Here is a 16,513-nt window from a genome sequence, read left to right as displayed (position 1 = left end):
ATTATTTTCTGTCTTCCACTGTGATTCCTTCAATTCTGTGACTTTGAGTAATTAGGCATCAACAAGACAGCACCACCTTAGTTTAAAGACCTATAAAGAGTAAGGATCATGTCAGTGCAGCTGGATGGAGCTGTGAACACAGCAACACAGTAGTATCTGCTTGTCTAGCCAGCCTCAGGAGCAAGATGTAGTCTGATTTGTCTCCAGATTTTATGACTCTGTAATCGCCTGATCTGAGTCAGCGACCACCTCAACAGATAAAAATGTTGTGTAGTCTGAAAGCAGCATCATTGCTCCGCATTGAAACCGATAGATAACATCAATGTCAGCCCCTCTAACAGCCAGTCAGATGATATGTTTTTGCTTCATTCTGCTTGGAAAAGGAAACTGAAACAAAGCTGGAGGTTTTTACTTTACACAGTTTCATACAAGGACTCTGATGTTCTCAGCTGATATATGAAGATACAACTGCACTCACTCTTGGTGGACTCTACTTCGGAAACAAAATAGTCCTTCCAATCCAAACATTGTGAAAATATAATAAAACCGTATTATTTTTCACAATGCTGCCCTGAATCTGTCATAACAGACTTCCTGCTGCAGTGGGATCCATCCAGCTGTCAGGCAGCTGTGAGAGGGAAGTCATGGCAGGTCTCGGTAATGTCCAGCCCCGCTTTCTGGAAGCTGCTGATGTCTCCTTCATCAGCTCACGGGGCCACACAGCTTCCAGGGCTCCTCTTCACCACCTGTATCTGACACTTTGTTTTCCTGTCAAAGCGGCCTGGTTTATTATCCAGATCAGGAGAATCTGCATAGTAACCATCCCTCTCTCTCGTCCGTTTGTTGCATATGACCTAATATGCTCAAATGGTTCCTTTTACTTACACCAGTAAATTACAGAATGAACAGCAGCAGGCTGAACAATTAACATTATGTAAATAGGAATTTGAGTGTTGTGTTTGAATAACAACAAGCTGTAATTGTAACTGAACTCTCCTTAACAGCGTCTTAACTGGCTTCAAGGGGTGAAGATGAGGTTCATGTAGCTGTTGACCCGAAATTTCATTCACCTACAATAACAGTTTGCTTAACTGCAGCTTATTAAAATCAATTATCTCCATTAAAAGAGGAACTGTTGGCAGCTGTCTGCTTCATTTGCTCTCTGCAGGCCAGAATCTTTCATGTTATTATTTAGAATTAAAGATGGTTTTAACAAAGTGGAAAGTCCACTCTTTGCAGATTCATGTGTGCATTTCTCAAACAGTTCAGTGTGCTCGTAGCCTTCTTATATGTCTGTGATGCAATAACGATGTTGACTATCAGACAGCTCCAGAGGCTATTATACGTATAATCATAGGCTGTATATAAAAGATGGACACTGCAGTTTTGGTACCATCTTGGCTTTAGACACGAGTGATCATTTCTGCTGTTCTGAGAAAGTGACTTGCCGATTGAAACATAGCGTTTTGCAAACTTTTTCTTTTAAATACGAAAGAAGTGTTTAGTGAGGTCATGGATCTAATGAGCAGTAGGGTCATTTTGTGTTTGGCCACTAGAAAGAATACAGATTATGTACTGGTTTCATTTTACAGACTCAACTATTACACCACAGAGTGAAAGGAGCGCATCGTTTGTATTTAACCAGGAGGGTTTGTGTGCTTCTTAAAAATAGAAATACTTAATCTCTCCTGAAATAAAGAGGACTGATACAACCTGGTGAAACCAAAATAACTCAGAACTCTTCAGGGTTGAATTATAGCCAGAAAGTGGAATAATTAGTCATCGGCAACCAAACTTTAAGCGAGGAATTATTGATTGAACCTTCACATTAAAACTGCTGAAACTGGCCTAAGCAGTCATTAGAAGTGTAGAGCTGTTAGTTATCAAGCTTTATGTTATCAGACAGTGACACGCTTATTTACAGCCATGCATTTGTGATAATTAATACATTTGTTTAAGTGTACGTTATTATCTTTTATTAGCTATTGTATGAAAATACTATCTAAACTGAGCTAAAGGGGAGACACTAAAGAAGAACAGGATGAAAACAGATTTGAGGATGAAACCACTGAGCCAATTTCTGCTTTTGGAAGGGAATTTTGGAAATCTCTAAAAGCAAGAAACAAATCTAATTTTATGAATAAATTGCTCCATGGATCAGCCTCTGAAAAAATTCCTCTGTTAAAACTTCCAGAAAACAGAAGGAAACAAAAGTGTTGATTGGCGACTTCAAGTGGGAGGAAAAAGACACTTTGAGAATGGAAATGGACGGGCTGACCCCTGGAACCCTACAAGCCACATTCATCTTATATATTCACATATACACTTTAAGCCAGGGGTGCCCAATCCCGGTCCTCGAGAGCTACCGTCCTGCAGCTTTTAGATGCATCCCTACTCCAACACAGCTGAATCAAATGGTTTGATTACCTCTTCAGCATGCCATCGTGTTTGGCAAAGGCCTGATAACAAGCCATTCATTTGATTCAGCTGTGTTGGAGTAGGGATGCATCTAAAAGCTGCAGGATAGTAGCTCTCGAGGACTGGGATTGGGCAGCCCTGCTTTAAGCACTGCCTCTTATCCATAGACACTTATTTTGGAATCACTAATTAACACAACAGGATGTCTTTGTACTGTGGTAGTTAGCCAGGATACCTGGAGGACACATATGCAGGTACAGGTAGAATATGCAAAAGCCATGCAGAGAAGCATCTGCTATCAGGTCATAGCGGCAAAATTCTAAAGTAAAATTTTCATTCACCTGTGAGGGAAGCAAAACTGTCTCAAAGTTAAAGGCAGAGAGGAAAGTACAAAAAATCTACATTTTCACCACCATGTCTCCCTTTAATTAACAACATTTCTTTATAAAAGAAGACGATCTTAATCTTTGTCTCTTGTCATTATATCTGCCTTGACTGTTTAAAACACAACATTTAATGTGTAGAAACTAATGTCAGAAGCATCCATACTGGGAGAAACAAACCTCAGATCATGAACGCTGCACAGACAAAACATTGATGAGCATTTAGATGACCCAAATAAAGTGACAAGTGCTACAAAAATACATCTGTAGTATGCTAATGCACTGTGCTAATTATGAAGCTAGTACAGTTCTCAGCCACTGAGGCAGCAACGTAAGAGCACATTTCAGGACGCATGACGGTTTCTGTGCATTGCATCAGAGGGAGAGCAGGCTGTGTTCTGCAGGAGAACATGAAAAAGCACCGCGAAGCAGGCCTGTTGTTGGTGAATGAGGGTCAAGTGTTTGACAGCTTGGTGCTTTCAGGGAAAAAGCAGGTGTGGGGTTTTATGATGAGTAGCTTTATGATCACAACAGGAAGCCAGCTCTGTGGCGCAAGTAGCCAGGTGTGCAACTCAAATAAGTACCGTGTTACAGTAAATAAGTAGATGCACAAATGACAGTCTGCCAGTCGGAGCTGTGTGAAGATGCATTACTGAAACTGTTTGTGCTTTCCAGATCTCGTGGGGAAAATAAATCACGTGTCTAGTGAAGAAAATGGTTTTCACTCAGAAAACATTTTCCACAGTTGTCATTTATGAAATTGGTTTTGGTTGAAAATAAACATTCAGTTTATTTCTCCCTCTGTGCCAACACTTGAACTTGTTCAGCGCTGAATAATATCAGAACTATTTACAGAGATGATGTTTTTTGAGTAGGGAGAGCCTAGCTTCCTCTTACCTGTTTGCTCTCCTGCCTTCTTGTCTTTCTGCTTCACTTCTGCTCTTTATACTAATGCTTATCTTTAATCTTATTTGCATTCAAATTACCTCACAGGTGGTACACCAATAAGAGGTAAGAATGCTGGCTACAGAAAAAAATCTACTCATCCTCCCTTTCTCCTTCATCGCCTTCATCCTTCTCTCCACCTCGGTGTGTCCCCATTTCCAGCCCTCTGTCCTTTTGCCTGTTCCAACACTTTCTTTGCCTTCAGCACATAACCGTGCACAGGTGTGTATGGTCTTGAAAGAGGCGGGTAAAAAGTTTTCCAATTCAGAAAACCAGGGTAAATAATGCCTGTCTGCGGAGCTTCATGAGTACTTATTTTGGTTGAAGTCTCGCAGCTGAACAGTGTTGAGTTTGCAGGTTGTATAAAACAGAGTTGGACATTTTTTTTATCAAATGCAAAATAATGCCTTTTTGATATAATATGCAATCGTTTGTATTTTGCTGCTACTTACTATACACATGCAAGAAGGAAGAGTGCACCTTCAGAATGAGAATGCAGCACTGAAGACAAACTGCAGCTGCTTTCTATCAAACAGCTGTTTTACTCCATTTTCATGGTGTGGAAGGAAGGACAGCGGCGTGCAGAGGACTCACTAAAATCTAGACTCATATTTTAAAGAGTGCCTAACAATTATTATTTACCCTCCAAAATAAATGAAGAATTGGACGCGAAGTGTCTCAAAAGGAGCTGTTTAAAGTTCTGTGTCTCTTTTTCATTCTGTCAGCATGAAAGCACAACAATTTGTGTCAATCAGCATGAATTTTCTAATGATTTCTCCCCACTGGAGTGAGTCTGTGCTCACACTGATTACCAGGCTGGATCTCATCCAGGAGGTATTGTACTCAGATGCCCAAATCTTAGCGAGCCCTTTCGATGTGTAAGAGCAGTGCTGTACTCGGAGGTCTTCACCCTCTCTCTGACAAACAGAAAGACGCCGTTTTCTTCATCTGCTCTTCCTTCGGTGACTACCCACCGCTCATGGCCACAAATCAGGGTGGTAAAGCAGACCGAATGGTCAGTTGGTAGCATCGCTTTAACCATCTCTTTACCCCAGCCGACTGGTACAATCTTTGCAGTCATGCGGTGAATCTGCCTTGAAATGTAATAAATCAGATAAGCTTCAGATTGGATCGGCCCGTTCCTAGAACATTTCGCTCTTACATGGTTCCCACTCATACATGCTACATACGCAGTCATACACGGCTCGAGGTGTGAAGGTAAAGGAAGTTCTGGTAGAGAACAACATTCTGTTCAGGGCTTCAGACGTTTCTATGTGTGACAAGACACCCTCTCCTGCCGCACCCGTCAGCCTTTTTGGTGCCAAGAGGCCAAAGCAAACATCCATCAGCTCAGGAGAGAGTGACGCACTTTCTCCTGAAATGCTGCTTCCTTCAGGAGGTGCAGAATGTCCAATGAGACAAACAGTCATCGCTAAAATGGAAATAGAGAATGATTCAATCTTCAGCAACGTGACGTATCGCCTGGACACTCTTTGGGAGAAACTTTAGAAAGTAGAGCTCTTAATCAGTATTTTGACCCAAGGATTTCTGATGTGTACATGTACTGTGTGTGTGTGTGTGTGTGTGCGTGTGTGTGTGTGTGCGTGTGTGTGCGTGTGTGTGTGTGTGTGTGTGTGTGTGCGTGTGTGTGTGTGTGCGTGTGTGTGTGTGCGTGTGTGTGCGTGCGTGTGTGTGTGTGCGTGTGTGCGTGTGTGTGTGTGTGTGTGTGTGTGTGCGTGCGTGTGTGTGTGTGTGTGTGTGTGTGTGTGTGTGTGTGTGTGTGTGTGTGATGGAGAGAACGAGAGAGAGTGGGAGATTGTTTGAGGACATTCATCGCTGCACAGTGTCCTTGCATCCCAGATGAAGGTTGTTCCTCCTCCATCTCTGGGCTCACTGTCTGCACCAGATCCACCCGGGATGCTGCCACACACATGTTTTCTTTTCTTAAACCGGCTTCACACACCCATCCCATGTTGCATTTCAGGATTGTATTCTGAAATATGTACATTTTTATTTCTCATAGTTTTTACTGTGCGCTGCTACACTGCATGATGTATGTCACGGTCAGCACATAAAACCACATTATTACTAAACACATGTTGCTTCTTTCTCAAAGCTAACCTCAGCAATGACAGCTCATTTTACATGTTTCTAAATGCTATGAAATTGCAAAAGAAGCTTTTTGGTGTGATTGGATGTAGATCACCATGTCAGGTATGTATTGTGTGTTTATATAGCAGTGATCGGTGGAGGTTAGTTTAGTTACTGAAGGCTTTGAACAGTCGGGGGTTTCATGCATTAACATTTTAACATCTGAAAATGACAAGCTGTTGAATCCCTGGGACACTTTCAGCAATTAGGCCAAAGTCTTCTGTTTCACTTGTTTCTGTTCAACAATTTGAAAGTGTTTTGACTGACAGTCAGAATAAACAGCTCAGATTGCTTCTTGGGAATCCTGTAGTGCAGCAGTCAATTTTGAAATGGTGTTGCCAGAAAAACAGGAAATTACATTTCATGGCCGATTGTGTTTAGCAGCACATCGCCTATTTAGACTTTCAAACAAATGTCTTCAATTCCCATCCATTTGAACAAAAGCAGTTTCATTAAATGGAATCTGTTCTGTTCATTTCCAGGTCCAGGTTTGTATTGTAGAGCTCAGCTAATGTTGCTTTGCGTGATTCAGATCTCACAATATTCCTTTTTTGATCTTAAATTGGCCGCTCAGTTTATTCTCATTCAGAAAAAAAACGTTTTTGTTCCAAACTTGGATGTTTAACATCCAAGTTTGGAACAGCACATCTGTGACAGAAAATAAGGAACATCAGAACAGGCTCCCTTTAAAAAAGAATCACATTTACATGGTTGTGTCTCTACAAGACATTTTAGCTATACTGTTGACAGCGACAGCTGTGCCAGTGCATTTCTATCCCAGGGTGTCGAATGCTGCTTTTCTGTCTGATGTTGCAAAGATACACTGAAGGAGTTCTTGTCTTTCAAAGCCATCAAAGAAGAATGAGAGGTTCAAGAATAACAGTCATTTTCATAAATTTACAAAAACAACTTTACAAAACTTTACTAAAAAACGTTTCTTGTACTTAGAACTACTTTTCCCCAACAGTTTGTTTGTTACATGTTCATGTTTTGCTTTGCTGACATGGAAAACTGTAGATTTTAAAGTATCTATTTTTAATGAATTTATCTGATAAATAATGTGGTTTGCTTTTGTGGTTAATTGTGCAGATAGAACATCCAATATTCATCTTCAGTAAAATGTAGCCTGCAGAAACCAAGAGGTTATCTTATGGTTTAAATATGAAGCCCTGCAAAGACTTCATACAAGTTGGGAGTGAAAGACGTGTTGTCATAAACCTGATGTGTCGCAGAACGGCTACCATAGCTGTGCATATCTTGACAAATGTCAGTATTTGAAACCCTGGAATGAGAAAATGCTGGAAAGCCTGAGTCAGCACAATAACAGCTAATTGTTAAAGTTGTCATAAATAATAAGATCAAATGATACGACTTGAAGAAAACTTGTTAGTTAGTTGTATAGATTTGGATTCAGATTTCTGCTCAGCCAAGTTAAGGGGAGCTTTCCGTTTGGACGATCAGGCTAACAGTGTGTCTGTGTGTCTCCACGTGTGTGTGGTGCAGATCTTAACTGTGACATTTTAACCTCCCTCCCCAGGAGCGCTTCAGATTGAAAACAGCGAGGAGTCGGACCAGGGCAAATATGAGTGTGTGGCTGTCAACAGCGCCGGGACTCGTTATTCGGCTCCAGCTAACCTTTATGTTCGAGGTAAGCTCCCTCTTGACCTCGGCCGCCCCCCTCCCTGCTGCCGTTCGGGTCACCGCCTGCAGCAGAAACGGTGCTCTCTCGTCACCTCCAGCTCTGCCTCCTGAATGCTAACAGGAAAACTGCCTCTCCGGATGTGACTGCAGCGAAAATCACACCTCCAGCCTCACACTGTCATTTCCTGATCTTTCTGCCTCTCTGTCTCGTCTCTGTCTCCTGGGTGCTGATTTATGTATTTTGCTCCTCTGCTCTGTTGTTACTTTGCTTGACCTGCCTAACCTCACAGTGACCTGGGGGGATGTTTTGACTCGTCAGGGGTGAAAGAGAGTTTGGCTGCGGTTCTGCCTTTTAGTTTTGGGGCAGTGGAGGTTTTACGTGTGGGGTCTTGCCTCCAAAGGGAAGCTGACACCTTCACGTCGCAAATGGGGAAAAAGTGGAGAGGAAATCCCCTCCATGCAGTTGGCTGGATGTAAAGCAGCAAAGCCAGCAGGGTGAAAGGAAGCCTCAGGCTTCCTCTCAAGTCTCGTCAACAAACAACTCAATTAGCCTCAGCCAGTATCAGGTTCTCAAAGGCAATTTTCAAAGCATGCTGTTGATTCATTTCTCCTTTTAATCTCGTTTTTGTTTGACAGCTCTCTTTGATGCAGTCGGACTTAAAATCATTTGAAAGCTTCTGCATAATAAATACAGCTGTTACCAAATCTTTAGTGCTGTTTAACTGGAGCTGTTGTATCGTGTTTTTGATCATGTCGAGCATTGCTTCTTAAACCGTTGCCCCACAATCTATTTTCCCCCAGTGTGTCAAACAAAGACAGGCAGAGATGTTTGATTTTTCCCTCACACGTTCATCTCTGATCACACAGCTAATGTGTGAAATTCGTTCTTTGATTCATTCCACCTGCACAAGAAGGGAGGAGATACCTGCAATGACCCTGTGTCCTGCCAACAAGCCTACATGCCACTGGAGTCAGTGGGTAAGATTCGGGCCCAGTTTCAGCACTTAAATTACCGCATCCAGCACAGAACTACAAACAGGAGCTTGGATTTTAGCTGCTTGTTACGTCTGGCATTATTAGCCATTTCTGGATCTACATGCTCCTTTAATTTCAAACAAGCATCAGGGTACCACTGAGAGTTAAAAACAGTCCAAATTCTTCCAGTGCTGTTCTCCAAGGTGGTAAAAGAACATTCTTCCATGGAAAAGAGGATTAGAAGGTAGCAGAAAGGTAGCTCGCTAGCTGACACCCAAAGATGACATGCTCTGTTCTGATGGTAGAATAATGCCCGATTTCAAGCATTAAGTTGCAGCGTTCAGCTCAAGAAACATGCAAATGACAGACTTTAGAGGCAGCAGCTTTGATTTTATGCACCTGTTGTCTGACGTCATGACCCAGTTCACACAACTCAATGAAATACCAGCAATGTTAGTGAAGCTGACAGTACAGACAGGTCCTTCTCAGTCGGAGAACAAGGACTCTGTTTATACAGTGAGGTCATACTGTGGAGATGTTTTCTATATTCAACATAAGCAGGAAGAATTCTCACAGGGAGCAATGAGATCCCCACGGCACAGATCTGCTGCAGAAACCCTGAAACTTTAGTCGTTTAACGACTTCTTGCAGGTTAGTTCAGGCCAAAGTGGTTCAAGAAGTCCATAGCAGGACAAAGCAACATGTAATGAGATCAAACAAGTACAGATAAACAGATTCAAATAGTTTTTAAAGGAGCAAAGACGGGTTTTGAGTTTCAAGTTCTCAACATTTCCGGCTGTTCTCAGTTCCTCCACTCCGACTGCTCCAGCAGCTCGGGGCATAAAAGCTAAAAGCTGCCTCCCCATGTGTCCTTTACTTTGGAAAAACTAGCAGATTTGTGCTGGAGGACCTGAGGGTCTTTGCTAGTTCATACACTGTCAGCATGTCAGACATATATAGTGGAGCAAGACAATGAAGTGCTTTAAAAACAAGTAAAAGAAATGCAGTCAATAAGGTCACTGACAGAAGGCCACTGCAGGGACTTCAGAGCTGCTGTAATATGTTTTCTCTCCTTCTGGCCCTCGTAGGCACTCGGCTGTAGGATTCTGGATTAGTTGGAGATGATTTATAACAATTTCAGGTAGACTAGATAGAAAGGTTTTGCAGTAGTCAAGCTTGTTGAGTAATTAGTGACAAAGTATTGACATTTAAGAGAAAAAAAAACAGATTTTCTGCCCTTTCATGTTAAGATAACTCCTGTATACACCACACTGAGCTTGCTTGGATATTATAAAGTGAACACATCATAGCAGGTGTAGGATGCTGAAGGTCATAGTCCAACAGGAAAACAATAAGGGTGCAGATGTTGCAGAAAAAGATGGAAATCAACTCCCTGCCAAAATGTTATTTTTACTATGTGGATATACTAATAGAGCAGACTCTGGTCATTTAATGGATGAATTCAAGTTGTAAAGTTGTGTCCTGTGTTCAATCAAAATCAGTAGCAGCTGGTTTTCGTGGGATTTATGCATGTAAACATTTCTACTTTGATACAAAAGTTTACCAAGGAAATATCCCGCGAGCCAGGACGGATCCTTTCTTCTGTGTTGATCATAGCCGATTCTGACTGTATCTGAAGTCCAACAGAAACCGAGGCTCATCAGATCAGCAACACTTCCAGCCTCTGTTGTTCAGTCTGGTGAGGCTGAGTCCTGCAGGCTTCCTGACAGGAGTTGCACCTGGTGTCATCTTCTGCAGTTTCACTTTCTTTGGCAGGAAACGTTTCGAGGGAAAACCTTTTTTAAAATGTATTGTGAGGTTTAGGTTAAGTATGTGGTGCTTTTCCAGTATTCTTCAATGAAACTGCAGAGCGAAAACAGCAGGAGTGACGATCCTGATGCAGCGTTAATGAAAATGGTACAGAAACAATACTAACACGGGAAAACAAAGCAACACAAAAATGGGCAAAAGACGTGATAGAGCATGTGACTGTAAGTTTAAAAGCACATTCATTCATTTTGAAATACACTTGAACTTATAGCCAAATTTGCCCCCATTGTGTGTGTGTGTGTGTGTGTGTGTGTGTGTGTGTGTGTGTGTGTGTGTGTGTGTGTGTGTGCCTTTCTTGAAAGTACATATGTGTGAACAGATGTACATTTTTTATCTACTTAACATGGCATGTGCATCATTTTCCAAATAACAGATCGTAGCACAGCACTCAGAATAACATAAAAAACTTGCCTTTGGGAACTAAAGAGAACTGTCAGTTAACCATCTCGGTCGTGAAGAAAGTTCAGGCATAGTTTTGAGGACACTTTGTTTGTTTCCACATAAATGTACATATTTGATGTCATTTTACAAGACGCATCCTCCACTGAGCCACCAACAGGAACCGCAGCCAACAAAGTGAGAACATAAAGCATGTGACTTGTTCTGTTTCTGCTTCTCTTTTCAAGGTTCTGCCTGTGTTGATTTAACCTGTAACCTCTCTAGGTGTGCCAGTATTTGCGTTTCCATTTTCATCTCACACTGTGGCTTCTGAGCAATCACTGCAACATATGTCACAGATATGTTGCCAGTGTGTCTGTCTTCCTTCCCCACCAGTGTCTGTCTTCATCTCTTTTTAGTTTCTTTCTCTATATTTGTCGCTCTGGTCTCGTTTCCACTCAGGTGTCAGTCATATACTTTGACTGTATATGTTACTTCTCATGTCTCAATGCTTATCCTCCTATCTGCACATGAAGACAGCTGCATTTTATTGTTTAACATGCTTTGTTTTCACTTCTTCTTCTGATGGACGTGAGAGACTATTTTGGGAGTGAATGTGTGTCACTATTTAGTCCACGTTTTAAGACATTACTTGGAAAGCACAGGAAGTTCTTTGGTCCATTTAGCTTTTAAATATTTCTTTAACTTAAACATTGCAGATCAACTGGCTTTAGTGTCCTAAAGATGCACTTTAACATAACCATACGATTGATGGGGTCTAATAATATTTTAGTGCCTATATAGAGAAAATTGGATAAAAATGCAAAGAGTAATTCATATTTACTGAAGGTTCACTAACTTTTGTTGAGCTTTCAAAGCTGTAAAAATAGGGAAGAAATTAAAAGCCTTCATTTAGTATTAAGTTTGCAGTTCCACAGACGTGTGATCCTGTCATTTGTGGGTTATAGACTGACAGTTGAGGTTTTTTTGTTTTTGTTTTTACAATATTTTCTTTCCAGTAAGCTGTGGCACTAATGGATGGCAAGTCTTACATCAGCAGCATCTCAAAACCTCTAAATTCATTAACTTACTGGAAAAGCCTCGTTATTAAGTTGCCTAAAAATGTGTAAGTCAATGCAGCTTATGTAAAGCTTATAAAATATACAGAAAATACAGTTGGTTCTTAAGACAGTGACACAAGTAAAGTTCAAATGAAACTATCATGCTGCAAGTGCAGACTCTCAGCTTTATTTCAAGGGGTTGAAACCAATGAACCACCAAACAACTGGTCATTGTGCAAATTCACATAATGAGGAATAAAATGTTTCTGTTTAATAGTTTGTCCAGAATCTTTTGCAGGAAGCGCCTCCCTGAAACCACAGCTCTCTTTATGACTCTTTGATTCCAGACTTTTCTGCAGCTCTTTTCTTCGGCAGCCTTCGACTGACAGTCAGCCACTTTACCTCTAAAAACTTCTGGGTTTGTTTTTCAAGCATGTTTTGGGTCATTACGTACGTTCCCATCTGCTCCGTCTTGTCAATCCTGCAGAAATATGCTGATTCTGAGCAGAAGGCGTGTCGCCCAATTCAGAATTCACACTTCTGTCATATGTCACATCATCAGTAAACAGCAGTGACTCAGTGCCACTGAAAGTCAAACATGCCCTGACTTCGTACTGTCTTCAGCATGTTTTTAGTCAGTGATCATGAGTCTATAAGTTTCTCTCTTGGAATTTTGTTACAGACTGATCTGAAATTTTCACAGCGTGGTGAACTTGTGGATAATGCTGTTCCTACCTCCTGATAGTGTTTCTCTACCATCACAAGGATCCTGTGATCACTCAGAACGGTTGAGTTGAAATTATTTCCAAACTTTGCACCTGTTGAACAGATGAAGGAAATACTGATACTGTAGCATGGAGGAGGAGTCGAGCATGATGATAACAGACAGACTGGTCCCTCGTGATAAAGGGAGAGCCATTGATTTACTGGTTGATCTACTAACCCTAACCCTTACTGCCTACTGTGGAACTGTGGATAGTGACCAAAAGAATTGGACTGCCGATCCTTGCAGTAGAAATGAGCTTCCTCCAGACATTCTCTTAGTTTACTCCATGGACCTTTCAGGAGAGGCCGCAGTAAAGGCACTGCTTTCAGACATATGACCAGCACCTCCTAGATGAGGGGTTTCTGACACACCTGGGGCAGACACAGTGCAATTCCCCCCAGAAAAGCTTAAGGCGGTGCCTAGGGGGAGGGAGGTTTGAGTATCTCTACTTACTTCATCCTGGCAGCCCGCGGTAAATCAATGTGAAGATGAATACCCTCAAATCAAAGCTGAGAGTTTGCACTTTAGGCTCATATTTACTATATAACTGTAAAAATATCAATGATTGTGTCAATTTCCAAATATGGATCCACCCAACTGGGTAAAATTCAAAGTTTTTTCCCACGTACACTGACAATAAAGGGCTATTCTATTCTATTCTATTCTATTCTATTCTCAGTGCTCCCGGTATCTGCTCTGTCTGTGGGTGAGAGTAACATTCACAGGTTCAGAGGGTTTAGCAGATTTACAACTCTGTTACTACAGTTTTTTAATCAATGTTTATCTTTTCATCAGCCAGTGGGTAAAAAGTGTCCTTTGAATTCGGTGTTAGCTAATCCGAAGCGCCTCCATACAAATGAATCTGCTCTAAGTACGGACTGGGTTCATGGTAGAATAATTTCCAAGGTGAGTGTTGGATTAATCCTGTTAGGGCAGCATGTTTATGTGCTCATTGATTTCAGGGTGCTGTGTGGCTGAGCTCCCCCCACAGTCAATGAGCAGAATAAATGTGAGCGGTAACACAACGTCTGCTTTGTGTGCCTAATGAAGTCTGGTTGTCAGCAAGCCTCCACCTCCTTAATGCTGTCTTAATTCACAGGCTGTGGAGGGCTCAGCTGCTGCAGCAGTGTTAAAGACAGGGAAGGGAAAGTGTGTGTGTGACTGGGGGGTCGGGGGGGTCCTTACTGTGAGATCTCCCTGTGTGCCTTATTCTTGTTACGTTAGAGTGTATCTTTCATTGTGTGCATGGTGGGTTTGCGTTGGGTTGTTACATGCCGTGTGTGTGTGTGTGCGTGTGTGTGTGCGTGCGTGCGTGCGTGCGTGCGTGCGTGTGTGTGTGCGTGCGTGTGTGTGTGTGTGTGTGTGTGTGTGTGTGTGTGTGTGTGTGTGCCACTGATGTGTACAGGCTGTTTTTCACTCATTAACGGATAAGCAGATATTTGCCTGTTTTACTCTCTCTGTTTCTCCTTGTCTTCTTCCTCCCACTCCTTATTTTGCCCCTCTCGTTGTTTCTTTTTTTTCTTTCTCACTTTATCTTAAATCCCTCCATCGCCATTGCACCCCGCCATCCAAAAAAACCAATCCAAATCTCACCACTCAGATCAACGGGAAGGTTGGTTCTTTCACTCTTTACCCTCTTAAAGCCAAGGCCTGGCAGACTGGAGCCGTGCCGCGCCTGCATCTCGCTTGGCGCCTCAGGCCCGTCCCGGCCTCTCTCAGGACCCCAACCCTACAGTGCAACCACCCTGCCCCTCACCTCCACTGATGTTCAACCCACCCCACCCTGCTTTAATATATGAGCCGCATCACATCCTGCTCTATGCACCCTGCTTCATTAAAAAATGTGAAATGAGCATGTCTTACTTTAAATGTCATAAATGCACATTATTAAAAAGTGAATTTCCCACCAGGAAAGGATCACACTGAGGACGTGGCACTGAGTTGGTGTTGTAAGGCGTCTAGGGAGCTGCTGTATTTTCTACAAAGGCAACAAACCTGTACACCACAGCAAATTGGGAATAAAGATTTCAAATTTGTCCTGGTGAACTTGCAGGAAAGGGAAGATAATTATGATCTAATGCCTGATTAGAACAACAGCATGTGTTTAAAACAAGAAGCACTTATCTGCGCCGTCTGCGTGTAGAAACGCTGTAGAAGAATGGGCTGTTCTAAAGAGCTCGCTGAACTTGAGCATGTTACTGTAAAGGAAGCCATCAATCCAGCAAATCAGTTTGTGAAGTTTCTTCCCTTTAGATATGCCAAAGAGGAAGTGTTTAGGAACCAAAGCAAATCAGCCATGCAGTGGCAGGACACGTAAAGTGGGGTCACTGAATCCACATTGTGTGTAAAAGTCATCCAGGCAGTGGGCTTCATAGCCCAACAGCTCCTGTAAGTGTAATGTGTTTCCATACACAGGTCCAAAACACATTATTATTATTATTATTATTATTATTAATGTTAGATTTTCGACTGTGGACAAGAAGCTCGACGGGATCATGAATATTTACATTTAAACAGACCAGCTCCACAGTTGCAAATGATTTTCTACGACCAAAAACTTTGGAAAATGAAGCTGATCTTTTCTGAGTAACCCAACAGTCTACCTTAAATCAGGCTCATGGATATCATAGCTTAGAACATCTGTCAGCAAATCAGTTGTTAGCCTGGTTACTCTTTGACAAACCTTCTTAACAGCCTAACTGTCGTGCAAGATTTTTGCCCTTCTTATAAAGCTGTTTTTCAGGGCAGTGACACGATGATGACACATGTAGTGCCAGTCTCACACGCCTCACAACTTTCCTGGTTAAAATGGAGCAGAGTGTTTGCATAACATCTCTGGTTTCAGAGTTTGTGCTCACTTCACAAAATGTTGCATCAGTCTCATGAGGTCCTCTCCAGCATGCTGATCATGTTTTTGTTGTCGTGGCTAATTCAAAGGCATGGCTCATCCCAGCTCTCATCTGCTGCCTGACCATCATTAGGCTGAGCGGCAGGCTCTGAGCTCACACTGCTTTCACCATTCTCTCCTCTCGTCTGCTACAGAACTACACTCTGCAAGAAAGAAAGAAAAGATAGCCTCAGACATGTTTACAGCTTTTTCCAAGACTCTTACTGCTGGATCATTAATAGCAGAATGTGGAGGAGCTCAGAAGTGGAAGTGAACTACTAGAGGAGAGAATTGCAGCTCTAGCCCCAGTGTTTGTGTCTGATATGTGAATTTACAGCCTTGTAGTGCCGCTTGTTTCCCTTGTCTTTATATCTGAGGTCAGTGAATGGTGCCGATCGATGCTGCACTTAGTTTTAAATCTCCATAACGTTATTTAGCTAATTTGACCAACTGTGTTATTCTTGATTGTTCAAAAAGGGGAAGTTACATTTAATCCTGACAGATTACTTTCCAAGGTGAAGTGACACATTTAAAATTAAAGAAGCAATAAAAGTAAATAGATGAGAAGACTGGAACAATTAATAGTGTTTATATGATTCTGAAAAAGCTTTTTTGCAGTGAGTTCTCATTTAAAAAGAGAAATGCAATCCAGTCACACCCGGTTATCATCAAAATGTATTAAATGTGAGTCCTATAAAAAAAAGCAAACTGTGCGAGAACAACAACAGTAAATGTGTCGTGATGCAACAAGTCCATGAAATCCTTTGGATACATCAGCAACATCTGGTCGCAGGGGAAATGGTTTTTGGACAGCTGGCTGAAATCAGCTGCAGCGAGAGGGCTGCACCAAAAAGCTCTTTGATTGTTTTGGTTGCTAGCAGGGTGCCCCGCAGTGGAAGTCTGAAAAAGCTTCTCTGTTTCCAGTTTGAGCTGCAGTTTTCGCAGTTTCAGTGTTACTTGGCAGACAAGTATTTTTCATGGAAGCTAACGCCAAGTACAGCTTCCTACTAGCGACCAGAACAACCAGAAGGAGGTTTTTGGTACCATAGACCACCTGTGACTAGTTTCACACAAGCAA

The 16,513-nt window shown here is 42.0% G+C and overlaps 1 protein-coding gene across 9 annotated transcripts in view; it reads left to right on the top strand.

The window, feature by feature from the left end:
• ptprfa (protein tyrosine phosphatase receptor type Fa) overlaps positions 1-16,513 on the top strand; it is a 397,951-nt gene that overhangs the window by 252,189 nt on the left and 129,249 nt on the right. For all 9 annotated transcript variants that reach the window (XM_082506013.1, XM_082506017.1, XM_082506019.1 and 6 more), the window contains one exon: positions 7,435-7,545. In XM_082506013.1, coding sequence (XP_082362139.1) covers positions 7,435-7,545 — 111 coding nt within the window. The remainder of the gene's footprint in view (positions 1-7,434; positions 7,546-16,513) is intronic.

This window comes from Aulonocara stuartgranti, assembly GCF_965226115.1.
Source record: "Aulonocara stuartgranti genome assembly, chromosome: 15".
Lineage (NCBI taxonomy): Eukaryota > Metazoa > Chordata > Actinopteri > Cichliformes > Cichlidae > Aulonocara > Aulonocara stuartgranti.
Note: the sequence above shows the minus strand (reverse complement) of the source record. Positions and strands in the feature narration are given on the sequence as shown.